Source organism: Peromyscus californicus, unplaced genomic scaffold (genome assembly GCF_007827085.1).
Source record: "Peromyscus californicus insignis strain IS unplaced genomic scaffold, ASM782708v3 Scaffold_4__1_contigs__length_199733344, whole genome shotgun sequence".
Taxonomy (NCBI): domain Eukaryota; kingdom Metazoa; phylum Chordata; class Mammalia; order Rodentia; family Cricetidae; genus Peromyscus; species Peromyscus californicus.
The window spans coordinates 44,641,892-44,666,373 of NW_026294562.1; the positions used below are offsets into that span (position 1 = coordinate 44,641,892).

Below are 24,482 nucleotides of genomic sequence, written 5' to 3' on the forward strand. Positions count from 1 at the left end.
TTGCTGAACCACCTTTCCAGCCCCGGATGTACTATTTTTAAGAAACATGTTTGGTGCATAAAGTTCTTCAACTTTCAAGGCAGTGTGATAACTTGGTCCAATTCCTGAGTCACTTTTGTACATTGTAATAATTGTTTCATTTGTGTGTGTGTGTGTGTGTGTGTGTGTTTGTTTGTTTGTTTGTTTGTTTAACCTCAACTCAGGCAAGCTCTGGTTCTATCCTAATAATTTATAGAGTTACCACCTTAAGTAATATGCATCTAAAGAAGGAATCATCTAGGCTTAAAATGGGCAAAATAACACATGCACATACTAATTCATAAAACCTTACAATGGTTTTTAGAGAAGAGTTCATCAGTATTCGGGAGAGCACAAACTAACATATTTGGCCCTGTATACTGTGTTGCCCACTCTAATGTCTCGTGCTTTGGGCATGAAGGAAAGAGCGCTGGGGAATCATGCTCATATCCTGTGGTTGCAAAGCCTACTCAACCAGGCTAACCCTAAAGAAGCAGCCCTCTGCACTATCATCTAAGCATCACCAGAAAACTTTTTAGAAATACAAATTGGGGGTGCCTGGGCACTAACATATCTCAAGTGTGTGTGTGTATGTGTGTGTGCGTGTGTGTGTGTGTGTGTGTGTGTGTGTGTGTGTGTGTGTGTGTGTGTCCCCACTCAAAGTGTATGTTGCCCTACACTTTGATGTGGAACTTGTTCTAAACACCTCGGCTTTGTCTGTTGTCTGTCAGTCCACAGTCTTCCTCAGGCTCTGTCAATTGGACTCTGGCTCTCTGTTCCAAATGTCACCTTATTCTACTTGAAGGAGAAGCAGTACTACAGTTATACTGCCGCCATGGCTCTGTCCTTCCTTTCACACCTAGAATGTCCCAATAGTCTGAACAAACTGCCTCTTTCCTTGATCCCCTACAGGCCCCGATCCACTCCCCACTCTCTGGACAGGCTCGCTGTCCTGCTCATGACACTGCTCTTGCCAGTGCACCCATCTCCTTGCTTTGTATGAAGCAAAGATGGCTTCTTTCACTGGTTCCTCTCTATCTCCTTTAACCGTAGACATTCCTGAGAGTCCCTGAGGACAGTTCTTTGAGAGCTCTTCATGAAGGGAAGGGTCTACCCCAGACACTTTTTCTCCTCCTCCCACTCCCACTCTTCCTGGCTTTCCCTTCCAGCCCCATCCCCCTACTGTTCTTTGTGTTTCTACTCCACTGCTGTGGCTTGTTTTCCCAACTGGATTCTGTTTCGTTCCCCACTCTCTTACAAGGAATAACCTTAAGCCTGAAAACCTGTTGAAGGACAGGAATATTCCAGAGAAATCCAGCACAGGAGCTGAGCTAGCTTTCTTCCAAGTGAGATGACACTCGCAGCTGTAGGGAGTGAATTCTTCCAGAGTGAGGGCTTGGAATCAAGAGAGCCAGAGGATCTATGAGCAGATGGGATAATCAAATCTCAGCACGTCTGCTACCAAGTGGAATATCCTGTGTCCAATGCTCAGCTCTCACCCCAGGAAGACCCAGTCTGGGAGCCAGACATGTGCTCAGTACAACTCCCCTTTAGCCTTGAATCACAGGCTCTTAGAGTACATCTTTTAATCTTGTTCTCATCATTGTCTAGAGACAATCATATTTTCCCACAAACAAGTAAAACTATCATCCAGATATGCCCTAGGCTGTACTGGGTCTCCTCAAACTAACAAAATAGTTTCCCCACCTCTGCTTAAGAAGTAGTTCAGCACCTTAGAGAAATTATTTGCTAATCACAACCATGTCCGAAGCAAATAAACAAGAACTAAGCAGAAAAAAAATAATAATAACTTAACCTTTCATCTTTTGCCTTTAGAGAATTCGGCAAGTTAAACAGTAAATATATATTTCTGTATATGTATCTATAATAGACTGTGGGAATGTGTACGTACGTATACACATATCCATAAAATGTAGAAGAGAGACCAGAATATTTTCTAAACTCTCACTATTCATCTCTATAATGATGAGACTGTCTCACTACCTACAGCTGCTAAGCAAGCCCATCCCAAAGGAAACTTTGAAGTACAGCCCCGACAGACAGCCAAGTGTCTGGAAACCTTTCACACGCAAGCTGTCAGTAGCACTGGTGACGGCTGGCATGTTTAGATGCGGTTGGAGTTGTTACTAGAACCTGAGATTCGATGAAGAACAAGGGAAAAGCAAACACAAAGCATGCAGCAGAGTGCAAGTGCCAGCTGCTCTGCTGTCCCCGCCCCTGCTGAAGCCTGCATTTTGCACCATGGAGCACAACAAGGTGCTGGCACTGTACTTCTACTTGCCTCAAAAGCTTGGGAGACTTCCACGTGGGATCTGTGATAGAGACCTTGAAGAAATGTCAGAGAAAGGGAGGGGTCAGCACAATGATGCTGCTGAGAGCATCTGTCCCAGATGCTCAGCTGTGGCACTCCAACATCAGGACCACGAAGAGCATCACTCACCACCTTCTTACTCTCAAATATATGATGTTTTCATATTCCACTGTTCATTTTTGCTTGAAAAGAGCAGTAATTAGGTGTTGACACTAGGCACATGGGGCATGGTAGCCCAAGACAGCGCCCCAGCCCCTTCTAGTTGCCATCCTTCCTCCCCTTCCTGACATTTGGCACCATCTGATTAGTGGGTACAAGAAGTGCTCTGCAGTGGGGGCAGCTCTTCAGAGAAGGAGGTCTAGAACGTTGAGGATCAAAGAGCCCAAAGGTACTAGGACTTCAACAGCTGCAGGCAGCTCTTTGATCTTTGGTTCAGATTTCCACCCATTCCACAGATCAAGCAGCCTCCCTCAAGCCAGGTATTGAGAGAGTTGACTTTTACTGTGGTGGCTTCCTTACAGGGAAATTGATGGTAGATGACATCGAACAGTCACAGGTGACCTTCATTTCTCCTATGGTGGGATCTTCCCCACTGTTCCCTGTGGTATTTCCACTCACACCAATCCCTGCTGACCACTCTTCTCCAAGCCACCGATTCTGATGGTTCTGGTTTGATTACTGTGCCAAAGAACTGCATGTCTATCTCACTGATTATTTAACCAGGAGGTTCAGTCCTGGCATCTGCATCTAACTAAAGCCTAGACATCCATCAAAGCACAAGCAGATGCTTCCTACTTAATTGATCTCACAACTACACCTCTTAGCATCAGTAGAGAGCTTACTCCACACCAGGCTCTGGCAGCTTCCTTTACAGCCATTGTATCTTTGAATGATTTCTTACTCGTTGGAAATACTTTTATACTTGCAGTAATTATACACTTTGATGTTTTTAATTATTTTTCATTATATCTTAACATTGTTGCCTCACCTCATGGTTGACTGAGAACATAAATCATTTTCTGTTTCTTTTGGGCTCTCCCTGTTCAGGGTAATGTCAAACAGACAGTAGATTTCCACAATCCATCTAAGTGATGTGATAACTAATTAGGTCAATTATTAGCTTATGCAGGCTCAGCATATCTTATCCTTGGGACTAGAGGTGTTTTGGATTTGGGGATGTTGGCATATACGTAATACAGTATCATAGGGAGAAGGGCCAAGTATAAACAGGAAGTTAGTTTATGCTTTCTGGAAACCTTACACATGACTCAAATGTAATCATATACAGCATCATAGTGCCCCTGCATTTTGACTGCAACTTGTTGCATAAGGTCAGATTTGGAATTTCCCACTAACCCAGCGTCACTTCTGCAAAAGTTCAGATTTGGGAGCCGAATTTCCTATTTGGGATTTTAAGTTAAAGATATTTATTTTGTATTGATGAAGTACACTGAAATCAACACTTCAGTCAGATACTTGAGACTGTTTTGTAGCCATGTTCTACACATTAGTAATTCTGCTCCTCATAACAAGCACCATCTTGGTTCAGGTTGCTGAATGATGAATGGTGAGTGGTTCTACACCACTCCTCAATGGCAGCTCTCGGTCTGTCCAATAATGATGAGATATTCCCCAGGACATGGGACTTTTAATTTTGAAGTCAAGATAGAAGCTGGGCATGGTGGTGCATGCCTTGAATCCTAGCACTTAGGAGACAGAAGCAGTCAGATCTCTGAGTTCAAGGCCACCCTGGGCTATGCAGAGAAACCCTGTCCCAGAAAGAAGGAAAGAAAGAAAGAAAGAAAGAAAGAAAGAAAGAAAGAAAGAAAGAAAGAAAGAAAGAAAGAAAGAAAGAAAGAAAGAAAGAAAGAAAGAAAGAAAGAAAGAAAGAAAGAAAAAGAAGAGAGAGAAAAGAAAATCATCATAGTCCTAAGCAAACCTGGACACTTAGTCTCTTCGGAGCCCTGTCTGGAGAAAGTCCTATCAAGCTTTACTAGAAGATGCCTGCTAGACCTTCCTCTTAGATTTCAAAGGCACTCATGGATAGACATTGCTCACTCTATTTGCACTGTCTGTCAATCACAGATCAGTTATCAGATTTCTTCCAGGCCCCTTACAGAACGCCTGTGTGTTGGATGTTTGCTGTGTTTTTTTTGCACTGGATACCACAAAGCATTTTGCACATCTGACAGCTGGTAGCAGAAAGGCCCTCAGTCACTTCAGAAAGCTCAAAAACTTACAAAAAAATGTTTTCTAAAAAATATTGTGCCTCTTGTGCTCAGAAACATCATTTATTTTTTCCTCCCTGCTGAACTTCCTATCTTTCTTTGAGATCTGGTTTTGCAGATCGCTGTCTAAAGCCATTGCTTAAATTAGCGGAATTTGCTTTCAGCTCACATGGTTACTTACTTGCATGCTCAGTGATTAGTGTCTCTCAGCACTTCTAGTCTCATCAGAAAATGGAAATACACCTGCCAGAGAGTATTATCAATCTTCCTGACTTCTCTTGTCCGTCTGACTGTTTGAAGCCAGTAAGCCTTTAGATAACTTCGAATTAAAACTCATTATGCTTCCAGAACAAGACAATGCCACTTTTTGCAAGCTGAGCTGCTTGCGAGAGGCCTTTTTATGAGGTCTCCATTCCTACCCTGCACATACAAAGACATAGATGGGCACACAGTCCAAAGGGACACATGTAAGTGATGCCGAGTTATTCGGCCCCTGCATCCCCCACATGCTGGAATGGAGCTGGCCCTTCTTCGCCCTACTAAGAAATACATTTGCTTTCTGATATATATATATATATACTTAGGCAGCCTTGCTTCAAGATTGCCAAGGACTTTTATACACTTGCCTTGTCCCCTCAGTAACTTTATAATTGTTTTCTGAATATTAACTATTGTTATATTGGAAGTGGGTGTTTGCTAGCCCTACTCTTAGGCATGGAAGTTTGTGGTTGGGATCCCTAATCTTATCCATGTTAATAATAAAAAGTTTCATTTATTACACAGATGAGTTCTATTTGATCCTGTGAAATTACCTTCAGTCTTCCGTTTTGTTCAGAGTTTGGCATGAGGTACATGATTAAATAAGTATCCTTTAGTGAGAGAATAGCCCTGCCACAGACAGCTGTTTGCACAATGCATTTGCCACCATGGTAAATTCCTAAACTGTGTACATTTACTCATAAGTACCCTTCAAAAGTTATTGATAGCTTCACACAAGTCAGAGGGAAAGAACCAGAATTCCTCATTCCCATCACAGTTTTCTAATAAGCATACCTGCCACTGGTGAGTAAATAACTTTGTGTCTGTTCTATTTATTCAAGTCATAAGTATTTACGTAAACCAGACACCCTGTAGCCTGCTGGAGAAACAGCACCCTGCAGTTCTGTGGCTCATCAAGGTGATAGGCAGGCAAGTGAAATCACAATGATAGAAAAACAAAATCAGTATTTCTGTATTTGAGATGATTTTGAGTATGAAATTTTTACATTACATTTTTAAAAAATCATAGTTGCTTCCAAGCTGCTCAGTGTTACTTCCCCTCCTGACACCACATTTTTAAACAGCTTATCTGTCCAATACATTCACTGTCTAATTATTTCCTCATTAGTATTACCAATAAAACAGATAATGGCCTATCAAGCTGCATGGAGTTGATGCATTGCCAACAAGAAAAATAAACAGATAAAAAAAATAGCATCATATTTTTCTTCAGCTGTGTTACCACATCCATAGACAGATGCACAATTCTGAGTATTTCCAAATATTAAAAATCTCCATTACTAACTCAGCAGTTAACTTTCATTGGTCTATTCCAGTTTTCACCTTTATTAATCCTAGTCTAATGTTTTCTTCTGTGAGCTGTGGCTCCTCAGCCTCCTTCCTTTACATCTGTTTTAAGGGCTTCATGAAGAGACCATGGCCCTAGAGGGTAGGAATGGAGTTGGAAGAGGAAACAACTTTATAGCCTTCATAATGACTTGAGGTGCTTTCCCACTTAACCCAAGAGGTTGCTCAACAGGTGTGAAGTGTTGGTGATATTTCATGACCCTTTTTGTTAAGTTATGTTGTAATGGGTGTTAGCTGGACAGGTATGGGGTGAGGGGATACACAGGAGCAGACTAAATGTAGCTGAACTAGGTTCCAGTGCTCCAGTTTAGAACTTCCCCAGCAGAACCTTTGCTCTCCCTAACATGCTCCCCTTCAGACCCTCAACATACCAATCAAATCTTCAGTCTTTGTACTGAACTGAAATAAGAGGGTAAGTTGTGCTAGTTTAGAACCAACAGGATGGGGCATACTTGACCGAGGTAGAAGACTTAGCATAACACTGTTGATAAAAACTCAGCTTCCCAAGGGAAGGAAAACCCTGTAGACTATGTGTAATGAAATGATATTGGACCCGTGGTGATGGTTAAAGAAGAATGGAGAATTCACAAAAGATCTCCATCACCTCCTTAAGCCTGACCTTCATTTAGAGTCCTTTCCAAATAATAAATAAATAAATAAAAATCTTGTTGATGAGTTTGCAATAATAATTGTCCATATTTATGGGAAGAGTGTAGCATTTTAATACATGAATATAATGAGTATGAATCAAATCAGGATAATTGAGATTCTTCTGTCTCCTTATCATCCGGTTGTTTGGAGAGCCTGGGCCCCCTCCCCCTTATAAAACACATTATAGGTTAGTATAAAGTGTAGTCCCTGACTGTGACTAGAATACTAAAATTAGGTTCTCCTGCTAGCTCTTTTACCCCGTTCTCCACCCTCCCTGCCGTCATCCTTCACATGCATTCCGACTTAGCATTTCTCTTATATTTGATATTCCTCTTTATCTTTTAAATAACTTTATGCAGTATTATGTAACTGAAGCAAAATATCAGAATTGTTCATAGGAATTACCAGTTTTGTTGAGGTTACCAATGACAACATTTGCTTGTATTCTTTCCCCAGTATACTTAAGACATTTTACAATGAACTTACTTTTTAATGAAGAAAAATATTTTAGGAAAAAGTCATAAATAATAAAGGTTGCAAATCTATATATATATTAGAAATTCCTACATGCACCCTTGCCATAGAAAAGTAGATTTATTTTTATAAGTTTGGTATGGTCTGTCTAGCTCAGCACCTGGTAACAAAATAATGTGTAAATTTTCTCACCTGGGATATATAATACTACTCAGTGATCCATGACAGGATCCATCATAATATTCACAAATAAGAAAATTGTGGGGGAAAATATTTTATTTTGCTTGATAAGTATTATATAATTATCAAACAGCATGAATCAAACTATCGCTGAGTTCTAGTATGATTTTTCTTTTTTATATGCTCTAATTTCCAAAGTTCCCATGAAATCTGTAAAGGAGCATCAGACCACTTCCTCCACTGAACATTTTACAGTGAAGCTCGAGTACAAGGACACATAATGATTGATGAGTTAATATCAGTTCAGCTAGCAATACAGTTTTAAAGCACTCTGCCTTGTGCAGTGCCTGTCACACAGAGACCCAGAGGGATGGAAGAGGGACAAAGGGGTCAAGGGATGCAGGGTGGACAGAGGGTGAGCAAAAGGGCAGATGGTTCAGTTTAGAGGACTATAAGGAAGAAGATGGTGGACAACATTGGTTGGATTTCAGTAAGTCTGTTGACTTTGTATTGATCTAAGAAGACTTTAGGAAGTAAGTAGATGGACCAGCTATGTGTTTGAGAGCTCAGAGTAGTCAGAGCTTCATTCTGTGCCAAGAGAGAATATGGAAAGTTAGAACAAGGGCTTTATATAGGAAAAATCAGTAAGGCTAAGGGTCCAAGCTTTCACCAGACACTGGAACAGAGAGGCTTCCCAGGAGCAAGGGATCAGTGAGGAGGTTGCTTTCAAATTTGCACAGCGTGGTATTCTAAAAAATTGTGAATTTTAAGCAACCCATAGACATGGGAAGCTATGAGATTTTTGTGTAAGATAGTTAATGCAATAATAAAAAATGTTTTAGGCAAATCAGTTATGAGATTAACTTTGTGTTGACTCTAAAGATACGAGTGTGGTTTAATACAAAATGGAGATTTTAAGTATTCAACAGGGATCTCAAAGTATTTTTAGAAGGAACTGAGCATGTAAAATAATTCTGTATTTAACTGACATTGCAGAGACAGTTACATCAAATGCAGGTCTAGATCAGCATATATTCTAATTGAAAACTAATGGATTTGAAGTCAAGAAACTAGCATAAAAGTCTAGAAGCCTCCAAATATTTTATGCACATAATTTAATGAATGCTAAAAGAAAGATACTAATTTATGCCTTTAGGGGTGTTTAACCTAATTGCTAGAGATGTCAGAAAATTGATATTTCTTTCATGTGAGTTCTACTTACACTGAGAAATTGTGTACGTTATCATTTTCCTTTAAGGCTATTAGTAATTTTATCTCATAAAACAATGATGTCATCGTTTTCAATACAAATGGTTAAGTGGGGTCTTGGATCAAAATAATATGGGTTGGAATCCAGCTCAACCACTGACTCACTGGTCAGTTTGGACAAGTGTCTCTCTGTGCTGTGGTTTCTTTGTCCATGAGTGATGACAGTAATCACACAAACATCACCAGGTTGTTGAGAGGACTAAATATAAAATGTAGACTAGTGTCTAACATGTGGGAACAAGTCATAAATAGCCATCGTATTGCTAGTAATATTGCAGAATCAATGAATGATCCACACCGATCTTGTTTTCTTATTGTAATTATTTGGTTTGCTTTTCAAATCTTGCTGGAAAGATAGTCAGGACCCCCCAGGTTGTGTCTGGGGTGTCTGTTGAATGGCACAGTGAGTCAGTGTGGGTAGCAGTTGATCTAGCCACAGTAAAGCTGACCTGCCTCTTGCCTTCCACAGTGAGCCACCTGTATGGATTTGGACTGATGGATGCAGAAGCCATGGTGATGGAGGCGGAGAAGTGGACAACCGTTCCTCAGCAGCACGTGTGTGTGGAAAGCACAGACCGACAAATCAGGTAATGCTTGCTGCCTGCCAGCAGCCTGGCAATGTCCAAAATGAGGCCAGAGCAACTGCTGTTTAACATGGAATCTAGAAGTATTTAGCTATAAAGTTGAGGTAGAATGTTATACCCAACAGTCCTTCCAAGGGAAGCCCTGTACTAGTGGGCTATCCTACATTTCCTGCTTGTCAGTATCCTTGCTTGATGAAGCAAGAATTCTTCCTATCTCAAACTTAACTACATACTACGTAGTTCTCTGAAGAGTGTTCTAAAATAGATAGCAAATGCTATTGCATATCCCTCAGGGTCGTGCAGCCTGTTCTCCAGTGTGACCTCCACACACTCAGACATTGTGTTTGTAGTGTTTACCCAGCAGTATGTGAAATCACTGCCAGCTGCTTGATCCAAAGAACAGCATTCATCTCAGGGGCCTTTCGGGAGTTCTTGGCTTTCTCCTTAGAAACCTCTCTGCCTGGAAAACTCTGTGAACTTTATTTCTGGTTGATGATGAACACACAGCCTTATAATCCTAGGGAAATGTGTTAGTAAGCACTGAAAATGGGACAGAGTTGTGGTTTGCTTTGGTTTGGTTTTAAATTTTTCCCCATTCACCTCTTTCATGGCACAGAGTAAGAAAGCAAAAATAAAGGGGAGGGGAAAGTTAATCAGTATTTATTTATCCAGCACATATTCGACAGAAGACCTTTGGCTCCCCATCACTTGCATCTTTCCCTTTAAGTGACCCAGTCCTTTGCGTGACTGGCACTGTTGTCCCTTAATATCCAGTGAGCAGCTGCTGCCCGTGTTGCACTCTCATTTCAGGCTCTCGGTCCACTCACCTGATTTCTGCCATGTGTTTTGTTCATTACCCTTCCTCTCTCTCTTGCCAGGACCATTCGCCCCAACAGTGCAGTGCGCTCCATCTACAAAGCCTCAGGCTGCTCGGATAATCCCAACCATCATGTCAATTACCTGGAGCATGTAGTTGTGCGTATTACCATCACACACCCTCGGAGGGGAGACCTGGCCATCTACCTGACCTCACCCTCAGGAACCAGATCCCAGCTTTTGGCCAACAGGTACATTGAGGGCCTCTGCCTACCAGGGTGGGGAACAGCCATACTTGCTATTCTTCAAGGTAGCTAGAAATAGCTGCTCTTTATTCCTATCCTGGGGACCAGTTGAGTGGCCCTTTGGATGTCATTCTCTCTTAGCACCTAAGATGGGAAGCTGCCTAGCATCCATAAACAGGGAAGGGTGGCATTCTGTAGTTGGGTACTAAAAGGGTGCTGCAGAAAAAGTTGAAGGCCATTTGTTCTTTATTCTAAAGAGGAATTGCAGAGCACTGAGACACAACCCTATCACGTGTCTAAGGACGTTTCACACAAATGAACTTCATTCACCATAAGACAGTAAAGGGGAAGGCAACAGCAAGAACACTAGTCAATGAGAGTAAGTGGGAACCCAGACTCTGAGATCTTCAAGTACATTCCATTTCTGTGCGTGGACTTCCTGTGTTCTTCTCATAAAACCCTGTCCTTCTAGCCATGGGGAACCACCACCCCCACCCACCCAGGAGAGGGGGGACTTCATACTTTAACAATGGAATGAAGCTTTGCCAGAACCAGTATGCAGGTGGAAGAAATGTGAGGATTCCACTGCCTCAGACCCTGAGGCATTCCCTCCATGCCCTCCTGCTGCTGTAGACAAAGGCCCTTAGCTGCTGCCTGCTAACTAATTGCCCTACCTGCTTCATCCCAACAAACTGTGCATGATTAATGGATGTCTCAACAGCTATTGTTACCAAAGCCAGGGCAGGCCTTTCTTGCTTTTTTTTTCTTCCTTTTTTTTTTTTTTCTTTTTCTCTTTTCTTCATCATTGTTCATCAGAATTTAACTTGAAAGAGTATCCTGGTGAAAAGACAGGCTTCACCTAGGCACGCCTCTTAATGTCCTGAGTTCCTCCCTGCCTTGCAGAAAGCTGGCCTCTCTGCTGTTGCTCCTTGCTGGGAAAACTCTCCTGGGTTCCTACTGCACTTTGCCATCTCTTACTGACATCCCACAAAATGACTTCCCCGAGGAAACCCGCCAGCCAACGGGCTGTGGATGCCATCACAGGCATCTGGTGGCCTGCAGGGTCACTGGCTTCAGGGCACGCATGTGTTCCTCCACAGTCGACATCTGCTTTGCTGTTTGCAAAGTGCTGAGTGCAAGAGTACTCCAGAACTTGCATCCTTGATCTGCACTCAGAAGGTTCACCTCAGCCGCCCCCATTCAGGTTTGCAGCAGTGTCTCAACCCGAAGCGTCTTAAAGAGTTGCTCTCTGGGTATCTCCTTCTGAGTCCTGAAGACATGTGCCATCAGAAAGCAGTAGCAAGACTAGAGAGAGCTGGAGGCACTGAGAAATAGAAGAGATGTCATGAAACGCAGTCATCTACAGCTCCCCCTAAACTGTTCTGAGGAGCTGGCCCTTTAAAAGTGTAATAGCTGCACCTGGCCCCAGAGCCACCCATGGCACATCTGCCATTCTTGTGCTTAACACTGGGAATATCCCTCCTACCTAGGCAGCTAAAGAAAGATGGTTTCTTCTGCCATTCTTTTCGTCTGACACAGTCCAAGGGCTCCATTTTGTTACAGGAAATCACTCCTCAGTATCTCTTAGTTTTTGACTTAGTGGCATAGAGACCTTGCGACCTGTCAGCTTGACCCTAATTCAAAGCACAGTCCCAGCATGGAAAGCTTAGAACAGAGTGTGGGACAGGGGAACAGACACACTGTGGCACAAAAAGAGGTAAAGAGGTGAAGAAAAACCCTGCTGTGCCCTTGGAGTCCTTCAGGTTGGTCTGCAAGACAATTCTTTGCCTCAAGGAAGAGGTGACTGTCAGGATTTGAAGGCTGAAGGCATCTGTGTGCCCAAGATTATACCTAAGAACAGTGAATAGTTGTCATACCAGACATCAGCCTATGTTTTGAAGAGCAGAGATTCTTAGCTGAGTGTGGTGGCACCCCCTGCCTATAACACTAACTCTAGCAAGGCTGAGATCAGAGAATTGTGAGTTCAAAGCCAGCCTGGGCTGCATAGCAAGACCTTGTCTCAATAATAGACAGATGATAGATAGATAGATAGATAGATAGATAGATAGATAGATAGATAGATAGATAGATAGAGATAGATAGATAAACAAATAGAAACAAAATAGATCACTTAAAGCAAAGATTACAGTTAAGTAGGAATTAAATTTTTAAAGCAAAATTTCTCTAGCAAGGCTCTTAGAGATCACTCATACTCCTCTGGTGGCAGAGGTTTCCCATCTCATCTGTCCTCGCCCTGCTTGCTAGCTTGCTAACCTGGCTGCCACTGTGGAAAACTCTCTATGGTCTTTTTGGTCTTGGTTTTCTTTGTTTTGTTTTTGTTTTTTTTTTTTTGAGACAGGATCTCACTGTGTAGCCACAGTTGGCCTGAAAGTTATTATGTAGACCAGGCAAGCCTTGAACTCAGAGATCCTGAGATCCTGCCTGTTAGTTAATTGGCAGCGTTGTGCCCTTACCCTGCAAGGAAGTGTCACGAAACACGACAGAATCCGCTAGTAAGAGTTTTATTAAAGATAAAGGGACAGAGAGGGCACAGGCCTGTAGGAAACACGTGTGTGGAAAAGAAGGAGAACCGGGAACATGGCACCGGATTTTAAAGGCTGGGCGTGCACAGATCGATGTCACTACTCCACGCAAGCGCTTAGATCACATGGCTACGTTGCGCGCTCTTACGTAGCCATGCAACATCACGGATCCTGGTCACGCACGCCTTGACCCGGAAATGGCTATCTTGACCAGGAACTGGCTAGGCGGAAGTGTCCTTGGCATATGCAAACACGCCCGTGTGGGGCGTGTTGTGAACCCTTCACTGCCTGTGCCTCAGAAGTGCTCGGATTAAAGGTGTGGGCCGCCATGCTCAGCTTCCCCAAGGCTTTTGAAGCCGGCTCTCCGCCCAGGTTTTTCTCTCGGCCCACCACAGAGGCAAAAGTGTTAGAAGCTTAGAACCTCAGGGCTCTTTCCAGGTCATTGTCCTGTGATGCTTGCCCCAGGCTCTCGTTCTCCTTGACATTTCACTGAGAGATTTCTTCACAACCACTCAGCCATTGACCACTGCGGTCCCTGGACAGTCTGGTTTCTTACAAAGTGCTATACATGACAGTTACATCTGCGTGGGCTGTCTGGAGCCCCTTGATGCCTCCCCGTCCCCACTGATGGGCAGCTCCTGTGGTGAACAGCTGTTGGGAAGAGAATGGTTTGCCCAAGCAGCTGCAGGTGCTAAGTGCTGGAAAGTGCTCAGCAGCATTCAGAACTCCAGGCCAGTCTGAGCTTTGTGCTCCATTAGCCCAGCATGCAGGCTTCCCTGGTCAGCCACTGTTGGTGATTTAGTGGGTTGGAGCTACGGGTCACCAGAACTGTCCTGGGGTGGACAAATGGCCATTTCTTAACCTCTTCTTCTTTTGCCGTCCCTGCCTCTTAGCCACTATCCCCTGCCTACCCAAAAGCCAAACTGTGACTTCAGAGCACATGGCTTACTCCAAAGACAATCTGGAGGTCAGACTGGAGGGTCGGAGGAAAGCTGGTGGGTCTGGAGTCCTTTGAAAACTCATAGACTAGAGCACTTTCAAATACTGTGTACAAATACTGTGCACAAAGTTTCCAAACAAAACCTTGTCTCACCAAATTCTTCGATCAACTACACTTGTTACAATTATGAACAGCTCCTCTCCAAACTGCCCCCTCCCATCAAACTGCATTTTAGGCTTAGTTTAATTTTTTTTCCAATTTTTGGCCTCAAAATGAAAGCTGAAACTTTGCCTCCTTTCCTAAATTTGATTATAGAAATGTATCTCTCCTTCTAATTATAGTCTCAAGTAGAGAGGTTACATTTTGTAGTCTGCGAGATCCCATAATTGTGCATGAAATGTAGTAATTATGCTTTAATCATTTTTGTCATTGTCCTCCCTGGAAAACTGTTGACATTGGTAGACATCGTGGAGTATAAATGCATTTGTGACTTGCAGTTAAAACACTACGTTTGCGCCGGGCGGTGGTGGCGCACGCCTTTAATCCCAGCACTCGGGAGGCAGAGGCAGGTGGATCTCTGTGAGTTCGAGGCCAGCCTGGACTACCAAGTGAGTTCCAGGAAAGGCGCAAAGCTACACAGAGAAACCCTGTCTCGAAAAACCAAAAAAAAAAAAAAAAAAAAAAAACACTACGTTTGCAACGATCCTGCTGCCTTCCCTCAGAGCAAGCCTTTAAGTTTATACAGAACCGGCTTTCCCTTGATTCCACTGATGTCTGTCTTTGAATCTAGAGAAGTAAGTTTCCTCATGACATAGATGTAGTTGTATCTGCCTCCCAGGCTTGGTGCAAGTGTTCGATAAGATAATGTACAGTACATCCTTAGCTCGGGGCCTAGCATGTAAGCATTTAACAAGCAGTACCCTGCTTACACAGTGCTTCTCAAAACACCCAGCCAGGGGTCTTATCAAACCCAGATGCCTGAGCCCTGCTCACAGGTTCTGATTCTGTGGTTCTGGGGTGAAATTAAGAAGCCCCATTTCTATTAAGCTAGCTGAGATGAGATCCACCAACCCATAGACCACCCCTCAACCCCAATTTAAAAGATCACTCAGATTTTCTTGGTTTGGTGTTACAAAATATCTTATATGTGGTATTGTCCCAGATGCTGTGCAAGTAATTTACAAAGGCATTTATAATGCAAAACAGACTCCTGCATAAGAACCATATACTCTATAATGAAGTCAGTCTTCTGCAAGATGAGGCACTCCATATACCCACAAAAGGGGGTGTGTTTGGGGGGACTTGGTACTATACTTGTTGAAACTTGACATTTAAAAGGGAAAATTCCATTTAAATATTCTAAACCTCTCTAGCACCAATATCAAAATAGTTCTTTTTGGAAGAATTTGTTTTAGCTATTTTTAATTGTGTGTGTGTGTGTGTGTGTGTGTGTGTGTGTGTGTGTGTGTGTGTGTGTATGTGTGTGTGTGTGTGTGCACATGAGTACAGGTGTCCATAGAAGCCAAAGGTGTTAGATCCCCTGGAGTTGGAGTTAAAAGTGATTGTGAGCCACATGGGTGCTGGCACCTAACTAGGGTCCTCCAGGAGAGCAGTAAGTGCTCTTAACTGCTGAGCCAGCTCTCCAGCCCCCAAAACATTTCTTAAGCACTTGAAATAAGAAAAAGAAGGAACCAAATAGTATGTTTTAAATACCCAGTATCATAAACAATCTGTTATACTTGAGCTCAGTGGGAGCTTGGAGTTGCCAATAAGCTCTCCCCTAAAGTGTGACAAAGCACTTACAAAGTAAAAGAGGAGAGAAAGCCCTTCCAAGAACACAGGCTGATGCTGGACTACAGTGATAAATCCTGTTTGAATAGTAGATGGTGATTCTGAAATTAAGACCATTTACAGTCTCAGAAACAATTATGATGCATGGTTGCCAGTACTCATAAAATGCCTTTTATTTAGCTGCCACACCTTCTTGGAAGCATGTTGTAGCTGTGATATATTGACTAGACTCTTAAATGAAAGGAGGGGAAAAAATCTCACGCTAATTATATGAGTTATTTCCTGATGTGCTACACATAATGGCAGGCTCTTCTAGCAGGCTTCATCCAAAGTAATTAGTTTGAAAACCACTCACAAGCGTAGGGCTGGGGCACCATCTTAATAAGTGGCTGTAATTGGTGCTGGTTACACCTATCATTTCACTGAGCCCACAATTAGGAAGTCAGTCGTGACAGAAGTGACTTCTCTATAGCAGAAATGGTCTGGACATGGTGCCAATCGACTCTGGCTTTTAGTGCACCGGCTCTGTCTTATTAACATGTTATCCACACTGATAATGTTGGAGCATCTTCTGTCTCTATTGGCACAGCACAGGTATGCAGAGTGGGCATTAGACCTCTGGGTTGCTTAAGGGAAAGCCCCCAATTAGAATCTCTTTAACAGAGAGCCTTGGTTTTGCACCTGAATATTTTATGGACAAATATTTCACTCCCTGAAATGCCAAGCTAATCTACAAGCTGCATCAACTTTTCCTGCTTTAAAAAAGAAAAGAAAAGAATAAAAGACATGCAGTTTTAATTACAATGATAAAAGATAAAAAATTATCAAAATATGAATCAAAATCAGAGTATGGAGTTACATGTCCCCATTGAAACTACTGCTGCTTATGAAGGCCAAGATGAGACCAATGTGCATGCCCAGTTAGCTGACACAACAGTCCTGTCTGTCTTTTTCCTTATCAGCTCTCAGCAGAATGTCAACATGTGTCTAGCTGCATTTTCATTCCTCAGTGTTTAGATTCACATGAAATTAATAGACATCCCAAGTCTGTAAAGTGACGAGGCCAGGAGAGTGCCTAACCATATACACATAGACAAAGCAAATATATATCTCAACTTTCAAACAGTTACTTGAACTTGATATTACAAGTATCTCTACTTGGCATCAATTCTTCGTTCCAAATGGGATCTGAAAATGATCAGCAGCAAGGGATTGATTTCAAGAAAGGACCACAAGGAAGGAACATAGAGCCTGCCAATCCAGCCGGCCAGTAACTGACCCCTGAGCAATTAAAAGTTGACTGAGGTTTTGGAAGCAAGTCAGTGGCCTCAGATCTCCTTTTGCAAGTTTTGATATGAGACTGTGAGCCAAATGTCCTTGTTTCTTGAATTGCTAAATGGTCTTTTTATTAAAAAAAAAAAAAAAAGCTCAGAGCCTGACATTGGGGTGAATGCTGAAAGATCAGAGAGACAAAGGAACAAGCCACCTCTTACCTCCAAGACTCCTCAGCCTGAAAAGCTTTCCTCAGCTGAAAGACTTTGCTTCCTGTCTCCTCATGCCTTATATACCTTTCTCCACCCACCATATCACTTCCTTTTTAGTGCTGGGATTAAAGGCATGTGACTTCCCAAGCAAAGGCATGAGATCTCAAGTGCTAGGATTAAAGTTATGTGATTCCCAAGTACTGGGATTAAAGGTGTGTGCCACCACTGCCTGGATCTGTTTCTCTCCTAGACTGAGTCAATCTCATGTAGTCCAGGGTGGCTTTGAACTCACAGAAATCCAAACAGAGCTCTGCCTCCCAAGTGCTAGGATTATAGGTGTATGCCACCTCTCCCTGGTGTCTATGTTTAATCTAGTAGTTTGTTCCATTCTCTGATCTTTAGACAAATTTTATTAGGGTATACAATATATCACCACATGTCCTGTCTAAACTGTTTGAGAATTCCTTTCAAGTTCACTCTTGGAGGGTTATTCTGTGACAACTTACTGCAACGGTGCCCTCAAATGGCATAGTGGGCTCAACAGTCCAGAGTGAGGGCTGCAGCAGAGAAGGAAGGAGTCGTTCTAACTGAGTTTCCCTCTCAGCATACTCCCTTTGATAGCATCTGAGACAGCTCCTGATCCCTACCTCCAAGTTGGTGCCTTTTGATAGCTTACAAACATCCTCCTTTTAAGAGTGGTAGTCAATCACATAATGACCCGAGAAGTTCTTGGTGATGTCTAGTTTTAAGCCATAAATTTGTGAAATGAGCCCTGTTATTCAGTGGGTTATGGAATCTCCATTCACTGTATCATCCTTATTCTACTGAGGGTCAATTATTGTGAGGAAGTGCTCTTGTTTAAAAGATACCAGAAAAGAAATCAAGCACAGGATATGATGTGGTCCCTGTTCAGGGGCTACCAACTCTCTGTTCAGAGAGTTAAACTTTATACTCCAACAAGATAGGGAGGGCTTCACACACAGGTTGGGTTTAAAAATAATTGCCAGCCATTCAGTGCACCAGGGAAAGCCACAAAGAGTATTTGCATACTCCCAAGAACTAAGCTATCCTTTACTAAGAGGCTCCATTGACGTCTGTTTCCTTCAGGCTTTCTGAAATTAATTATTGACCGTGAGACTGTTGAAGAATGCTGCCTGGTAGCCTTTTTCTTTCTTGCAAAGGCACAGGAACACATGGGTGGTGATTTTTACTGCCTGTTGGCTTTTCTAGGAAATATTGCTAAGTCAGCCACTTACCTACCCACACAATCCAAACACATGCCACTGAACCCTGCAGCTACCATTTTGGAGGGAATCCCAAACATATTGACAGTTTTTCTTTTTCTAAATCTGGTTTCTAACATTAGTCTTTAAGAAGATGGGAGCAGTTCTTTTTGGTTTTCTGGAAATACACATTTTCTCCCAGAGCCGATTTACATAGAAGGCCACATAGCCACCGAGTTACTTGAATAGTCATGTGACTTCCAAATGGCAGTAACTGACCTATACCCTGAGACAGCGCTAGAGTTATGTCCCCTCCCTTTGGCCTCTGTGACGCTCAATGCGTTCTTCTAGGTGCACATAATTTTGGATTACTAAAAGAAAAAAGCTATCCATACCCCCATTTTTTTAATTTCCAGCATGTGTTCCAACTTCACAAAATCTTCATCATCTTTGGAACATTTGTAGTCACATCTTCGTTATCTGCTCATGTAAATGACATGATTTTTTTTCTTATTTTTGATTTTTCGATTTTTCAAGACAGGGTTTCTCTGTACAGCCCTAACTGTCCTGGAACTCACTCTGTAGACCAGGCTGGCCTTGAACTCAGAGATCCACCTGCCTCTGCCTCCTAAGTCCTGGGATTAAAGGCGTAAGCCACGCCCACCCAACCTGACATGCCTATTTTTATTGTACTCACTTATACATTAGTTTTTTTAATTAAGAATTTTTTTCATTCATTGTACACACTAATCAAAGATCCCCCTCTTCCCTCCTCCTGCCTCCCAAGTCTCCCCCCCAACCTACCCCCACACCCCCCACAAGAAGGCAAGGCCTCCCATAGGGAAGCACATCCAGTAGAGGCAAGTCCAAGCCCAGCCTCAAGGCTGCATGAAGTGTCCCATTATAGGTAATGGGCTCCAAAAAGCCCCCTCATGCACCAGGGATGGATTCTGATTCTACCACCAGGGGGCCCCCCAAGCAAATCAAGCTACACAATTGTCTCGTCATGCAGAGGTCCTAGTCCAGTCCCATGCAGGCTCCACAGCCATTGATCCAACTTTCATGAGTTCCTACTAGATTGGTTTGATCATCTCTGCAGGTTTCCCCATCATGATCCTGATGCTCTTGCTCACAGAATCCCTCTTCTCTCTCTCCAGCTGGACTCCTAGAGCTCTGCCTGGTTTTTGGCTGTGGATCTCTGCATCTGCCTCCATCAGTCATTGGAGAAAAGCTCTGTGATGACAGTTAGGGTATTCACTGATCTGATCACTGGGGCAAGCCAGTTCAGTTCAGGCACCCTCTACACTATTTCTAGTAGTCCAAGCTAAGGTCATCCTTGGGGGTTCCTGGCAACTTCCCTAGCACCGAGTTTTTCTCTATCCCCATGATATCTCTCTCCATCATTGTATCTCTCTCATTGCTTTCCCACTCCATCTCTGTTCCAGCTCAACCATTCTGTTCCCTTACGTTCTCATCACCCATCCCCTACCCTTCTGTAGGGGATCTTTTCCCATTCTGTAGGCTGTCATTTTGTCTTATTGACCGTGTCCTTTGCCCTACAAAAGCTTCTCAGTTTCAAGAGGTCCCATTTATTAATTGTTGCTCTCAGTGTCTGTGCTACTGGTGTTATATTTAAGAAGTGGTCTCCTGTGCCAATGCATTCAAGACTACTTCCTACTTTCTCTTCTATCAGGTTCATTATAACTGGTTTTATGTTGAGGTCTTTGATCCACTTGGACTTGAGTTTTGTGTGTGGTGACAGATATGGATCTATTTGTAATCTTCTACATGTTGACATCCAGTTATGCCAGCACCAGTTGTTGAAGATGCTTTCTTTTTTCCATTGAACAGTTTTGGTTTCTTGGTCAAAAATCAGGTGTTCATAAGTATGTGGGTTAATATCAGGATCTTCAGTTCAATTCCATTGGTCCACATGTCAGTTTTTATGCCAGTACCAAGCTGTTTTTATTGCTGTGGCTCTATAGTGGAGCTTGATGTCAGGGATGGTGATGCCTCCAGAGGTGTCTTTGTTGTTCAGGATCCTTTTAGCTATCCTGGGTTTTCTGTTTTTCCAAATGAAGTTGATTATTGTTCTCTCCAGGTCTATGAAGAATTGTGTTGGGATTTTGATGGGGATTGCATTGAGTCTGTAGAATGCTTTTAGTAAGATTGCCATTTTTACTTTTAATCCTACCTATCCGTGAACATAGAGATCTTTCCATTTTTTGATAGCTTCTTCAATTTCTTTCTTCAGGTACCTAAAGTTCTTGTCATACAGGTCTGTCACTTACTTAGTTAGAGTTACCCCAAGGTATTTTATATTATTTGTGGCTATTTATACATTAGTTCCTAACATCTCTTTATTCTTGATAAAGATTCCATTAAATTTTTTGCTCTACATGTTTTGTATCCTCCACACAACACCACAGGAAATATCACTCTAATTATTTCAACTAGAAAGAAATATTTTATATAAGGGAATTAAAAACTTATAAAAAGAAATTGGAAGCACCAGAAGAACTGGATCCCAGCTGGGATTCCAGATGCAACTCTAGATAAAATGAAATTAATAAGCAGAAATTTTGCTCTTTTTTGGGTTTTTTGTTTGTTGTTGTTGTTGTTGTATTGTTTGTTTTTGAAGCAAGGTCTCACTTGGACTCCTGGAGTTCACTGGCCTGGAACTCACAGAGATCTGTATGCCTCAGGCTTCTAAGTGTGAGAATCTTAACTTTTATGAGAATAATTCTATGAGTTTTGATAAATCTCTATTGCTGTATGACTGCACACCACTGCTTCCAAGATCCCTCACTTCCAAGCATCCTCCCCTGCTCTTATATTCTCTCCTCCTTAGTACTCCATGACTATTTTTTATTGTTCTTGCCCCTTCTAGAAGTTGTATGGCTTCAGTCATGTGGCACATATTCTTTGTGTCTTGCACTTTTGTGTCAAATGATGTTTGGGAAACTCACATGAACACATCATACTTCGCTTATTGACCAGTTTATGGGTGCTGTAAGGAGAGCTCAGAAGTTCAGAGCACTTGCACCCCTATCATAAGGACTAGAATTAGGATCCCAGCACCCATGTATCAAGCCAGATATCCCAGCAATGCCTATAACCCCAGCTCCAAAGTAGGTAGAGAAAGGAAGATCACTGGGCTTTCTAGCTTCCAGGGTGACTGAGAAAAATTCAAGGCCAGACTCAGGAGGGTACCCTGCATCAAAAGGAACAGGCAGAGAATGATAGAAGCTAGCACCAACTTCTGGCCTCCAAACGTATTTACAGGCATGCACACTCACACAAACATACACAAACACACAGACCACAAATAAATAAATCTACCAAGCGGTGGTCATTGAAATTTACATTGTTTTTAAAGATTTTTTAAAATTTATGTATATGTGTGTGTACCTACATATACGAGTTTATGTGTGCCACATGCAGACAGGTGTATTTAGAGGCCAAATGAGGACATCAGATCCCCTGAAACTAGAGTTACAGGCGTAGAGTGCTAGAAACCTAGCCTGGATCCAGCCCCTTTACAGGTTTCAACAATTATGAGCATCCATATGGAGTTCTTTCTGTGAGTTTATGTTTTCAGTTCAGTAGGATAAATATCTAGAAAAGAGATTGCTGGGCAGCTGTACGTAAAGTGCTCTTTGAACTTTATTGGAACTCTAACGGTGCTTTCCAGAGTTTGGGTACCATTTTTGCATCGCCACCCCCAGTATAAGAGACTCTGGATGCTCTGCAAACTCAGCATTTTATGATCAGTCTTGTGGATAGAGTCTTAACTTAGTTTTTATGTTCCCTAAATGGCTAGCTAATCCTTCCAATTTGCTACATGGCTAGCCCCAGGCCTGCTTCTTTGTTGTGGAGCTATGGTGCTATGTGTGGGTCTGGCCATTGGTGATGTCCAAGATGAAGACCATGGATGCTGATAGATACAAAGACTGCTGACCATGCTTTGGGTTATATCCTCAGCTTATTTTTGATTAATATACACACCAAAAATATTCTTACGGTTTTTCAGGCTATTTGATCATTCCATGGAAGGGTTTAAGAACTGGGAGTTCATGACCATTCATTGCTGGGGAGAACGGGCTGCTGGTGACTGGGTCCTTGAAGTTTATGACACTCCATCTCAACTGAGGAACTTCAAAACTCCAGGTAAGAACTCATTTCAAATCCATTTGTGTTGTAGAAGGAAATAATGGGCTATATTTGAACCAAAGAATGTTCCACACACGCCCTACTCTGATTAGTTTGGTCATAACAACAATCTGACACTGTTACTTCATAAAGAACCTCATGGTTCCAGAGGTTCATTTAGCAGCCTACTCTCTCCAGAACTAATTCACCCCTGCAGGATCCACTTACTCTGAGAGATGATCATTGATGTACTGATGGAGTTAGAGCCCCATAGCCTAACTATCTCCCAGTAGGCCCCACCTCTTAAAGGTTTCACTCCCCCAACTGCACTGTGTATAGAACAGGCCTTCAGCACATAAAGGCATGAGTGATGTGTTACTACCACATCTGGACGGCACTCCTGGAACAGCGTCACCATTTGGGCATGATTCATTTCATACACACTTTGGTTATCTGCACATCTTCCAGTCCTCAATAAAATGGGATAATTTGAGAACATGATATAAAGAATAAACATGTAGCTATGAATGAAACACAAACCCTGCAGCACTATACCTGAGCCTCTTTTCTATAGTTTATAAAAAGCCAACCTTGTTCACCAGCAATGCTTTAAACTGCATTATAGGCACACTAATTCATAAACAGATAGGTTTCCTTAGCTACTTTTTGCTTGTTTGTCTCTCAAATTTTAATTTTCAATTCAAACAAGACAGTGAGCTTCCTTTTTGGTGTGCAGTATGGAAATTACCTTGTTAACTGGGATCCTTTCAGTTCCTCTGAGGTTCCACAGCTGCCTGTCAGTTGAGCCCCTTCATGCCAGTGTCTGAAGCTTCTTTGTCATGTGATAAAGGAATGCACATACAGTGGGAGACTACATTGTCCATGGTAGAACCCTGTGGAGTATTGACTCACAAATGAGTCAAGTAGCTAGTAAGTATGCAGCCTCCCATCCATCCACAGACCCCTCTTCAATTGTCAGTAATGCCTTCCTTGGTGCTCTGTCCATTTGCAGAAGGGCCAGACCTGAGAGACACTTCAGGACTTACAGCCATGTACTGTTGAAGAACAGGATCACCCAGACATTCTATAACTGTAACTCACATTCAGCGAGCTGCAGAAAATAGAGGTGCTCAGGAGAAGTTGGGGTGAAGTTCAGGTTCACCCACACTTTGCTTGCCTGTTAAGGAAGTCGGGATGATCCATTTGGACCATTACGCTTTGAGTATCTTTCCCCTCAATTGTTTGGTGTATACAGCTCTATACTGCCATGTAGGATCTAAGGCCCCATAATCAGGAAGGCCTAACCCTATGGTGCATCCAGGGGTGAGGCTAGAGAGATGGCTTAGCAGTTAAGAGTGCCACTATACAATCATAAGGACCTGATCCCAACACCAAATAGCAAGTTAGGTATCCTGGCATGCACATACCTGTAACCCCAGGAACAAGCCTGTAGCCCCAACTCTGAGCAGGAGCAGAGAAGAGAAGACTGTTGGAACTTGATGACTTGAGAAAACATGATCCCTGGGTTCACAGAGAGAGCCTACCTCCAAGGAATGGGTTCAAAGTGATATAACAGGATACACAGCACCCTCTCTCGCTGCTGCAGGTACCCACACATAGGTGCATATACATAAGTAAATAAAGTGATATTTTAAGTTTTGTTTAAAAAAATAATTATGTCCCACTCAACATCAGCATGCTATCTGAATATAAAAGGGGCCAAAGTTTTATCCAGAAATCAAATATTTGTTCCACAAATGCAAGGTTGCTAAAAAAGACAGACCACGAACCACAGTTCCTAGAAGCTCGCCTGTTTTGGTAATTCACTTAGTTCCTAGGGCTTTCTCTTCCTTTCTTCCTCCTAGTCAGTGTCCCTGTCCCGGGATACATGGAATGTAGAAGGAAGGTAAGAACGACGTGATGGAC

The 24,482-nt window shown here is 42.5% G+C and overlaps 1 protein-coding gene across 1 annotated transcript in view; it reads left to right on the top strand.

Annotated features, from left to right (window-relative positions):
- Pcsk5 (proprotein convertase subtilisin/kexin type 5) overlaps positions 1 to 24,482 on the top strand; it is a 456,194-nt gene that overhangs the window by 263,619 nt on the left and 168,093 nt on the right. The window contains 3 exon segments of the mRNA XM_052762773.1: positions 9,248 to 9,365; positions 10,241 to 10,429; positions 22,438 to 22,574. Coding sequence (XP_052618733.1) covers positions 9,248 to 9,365; positions 10,241 to 10,429; positions 22,438 to 22,574 — 444 coding nt within the window.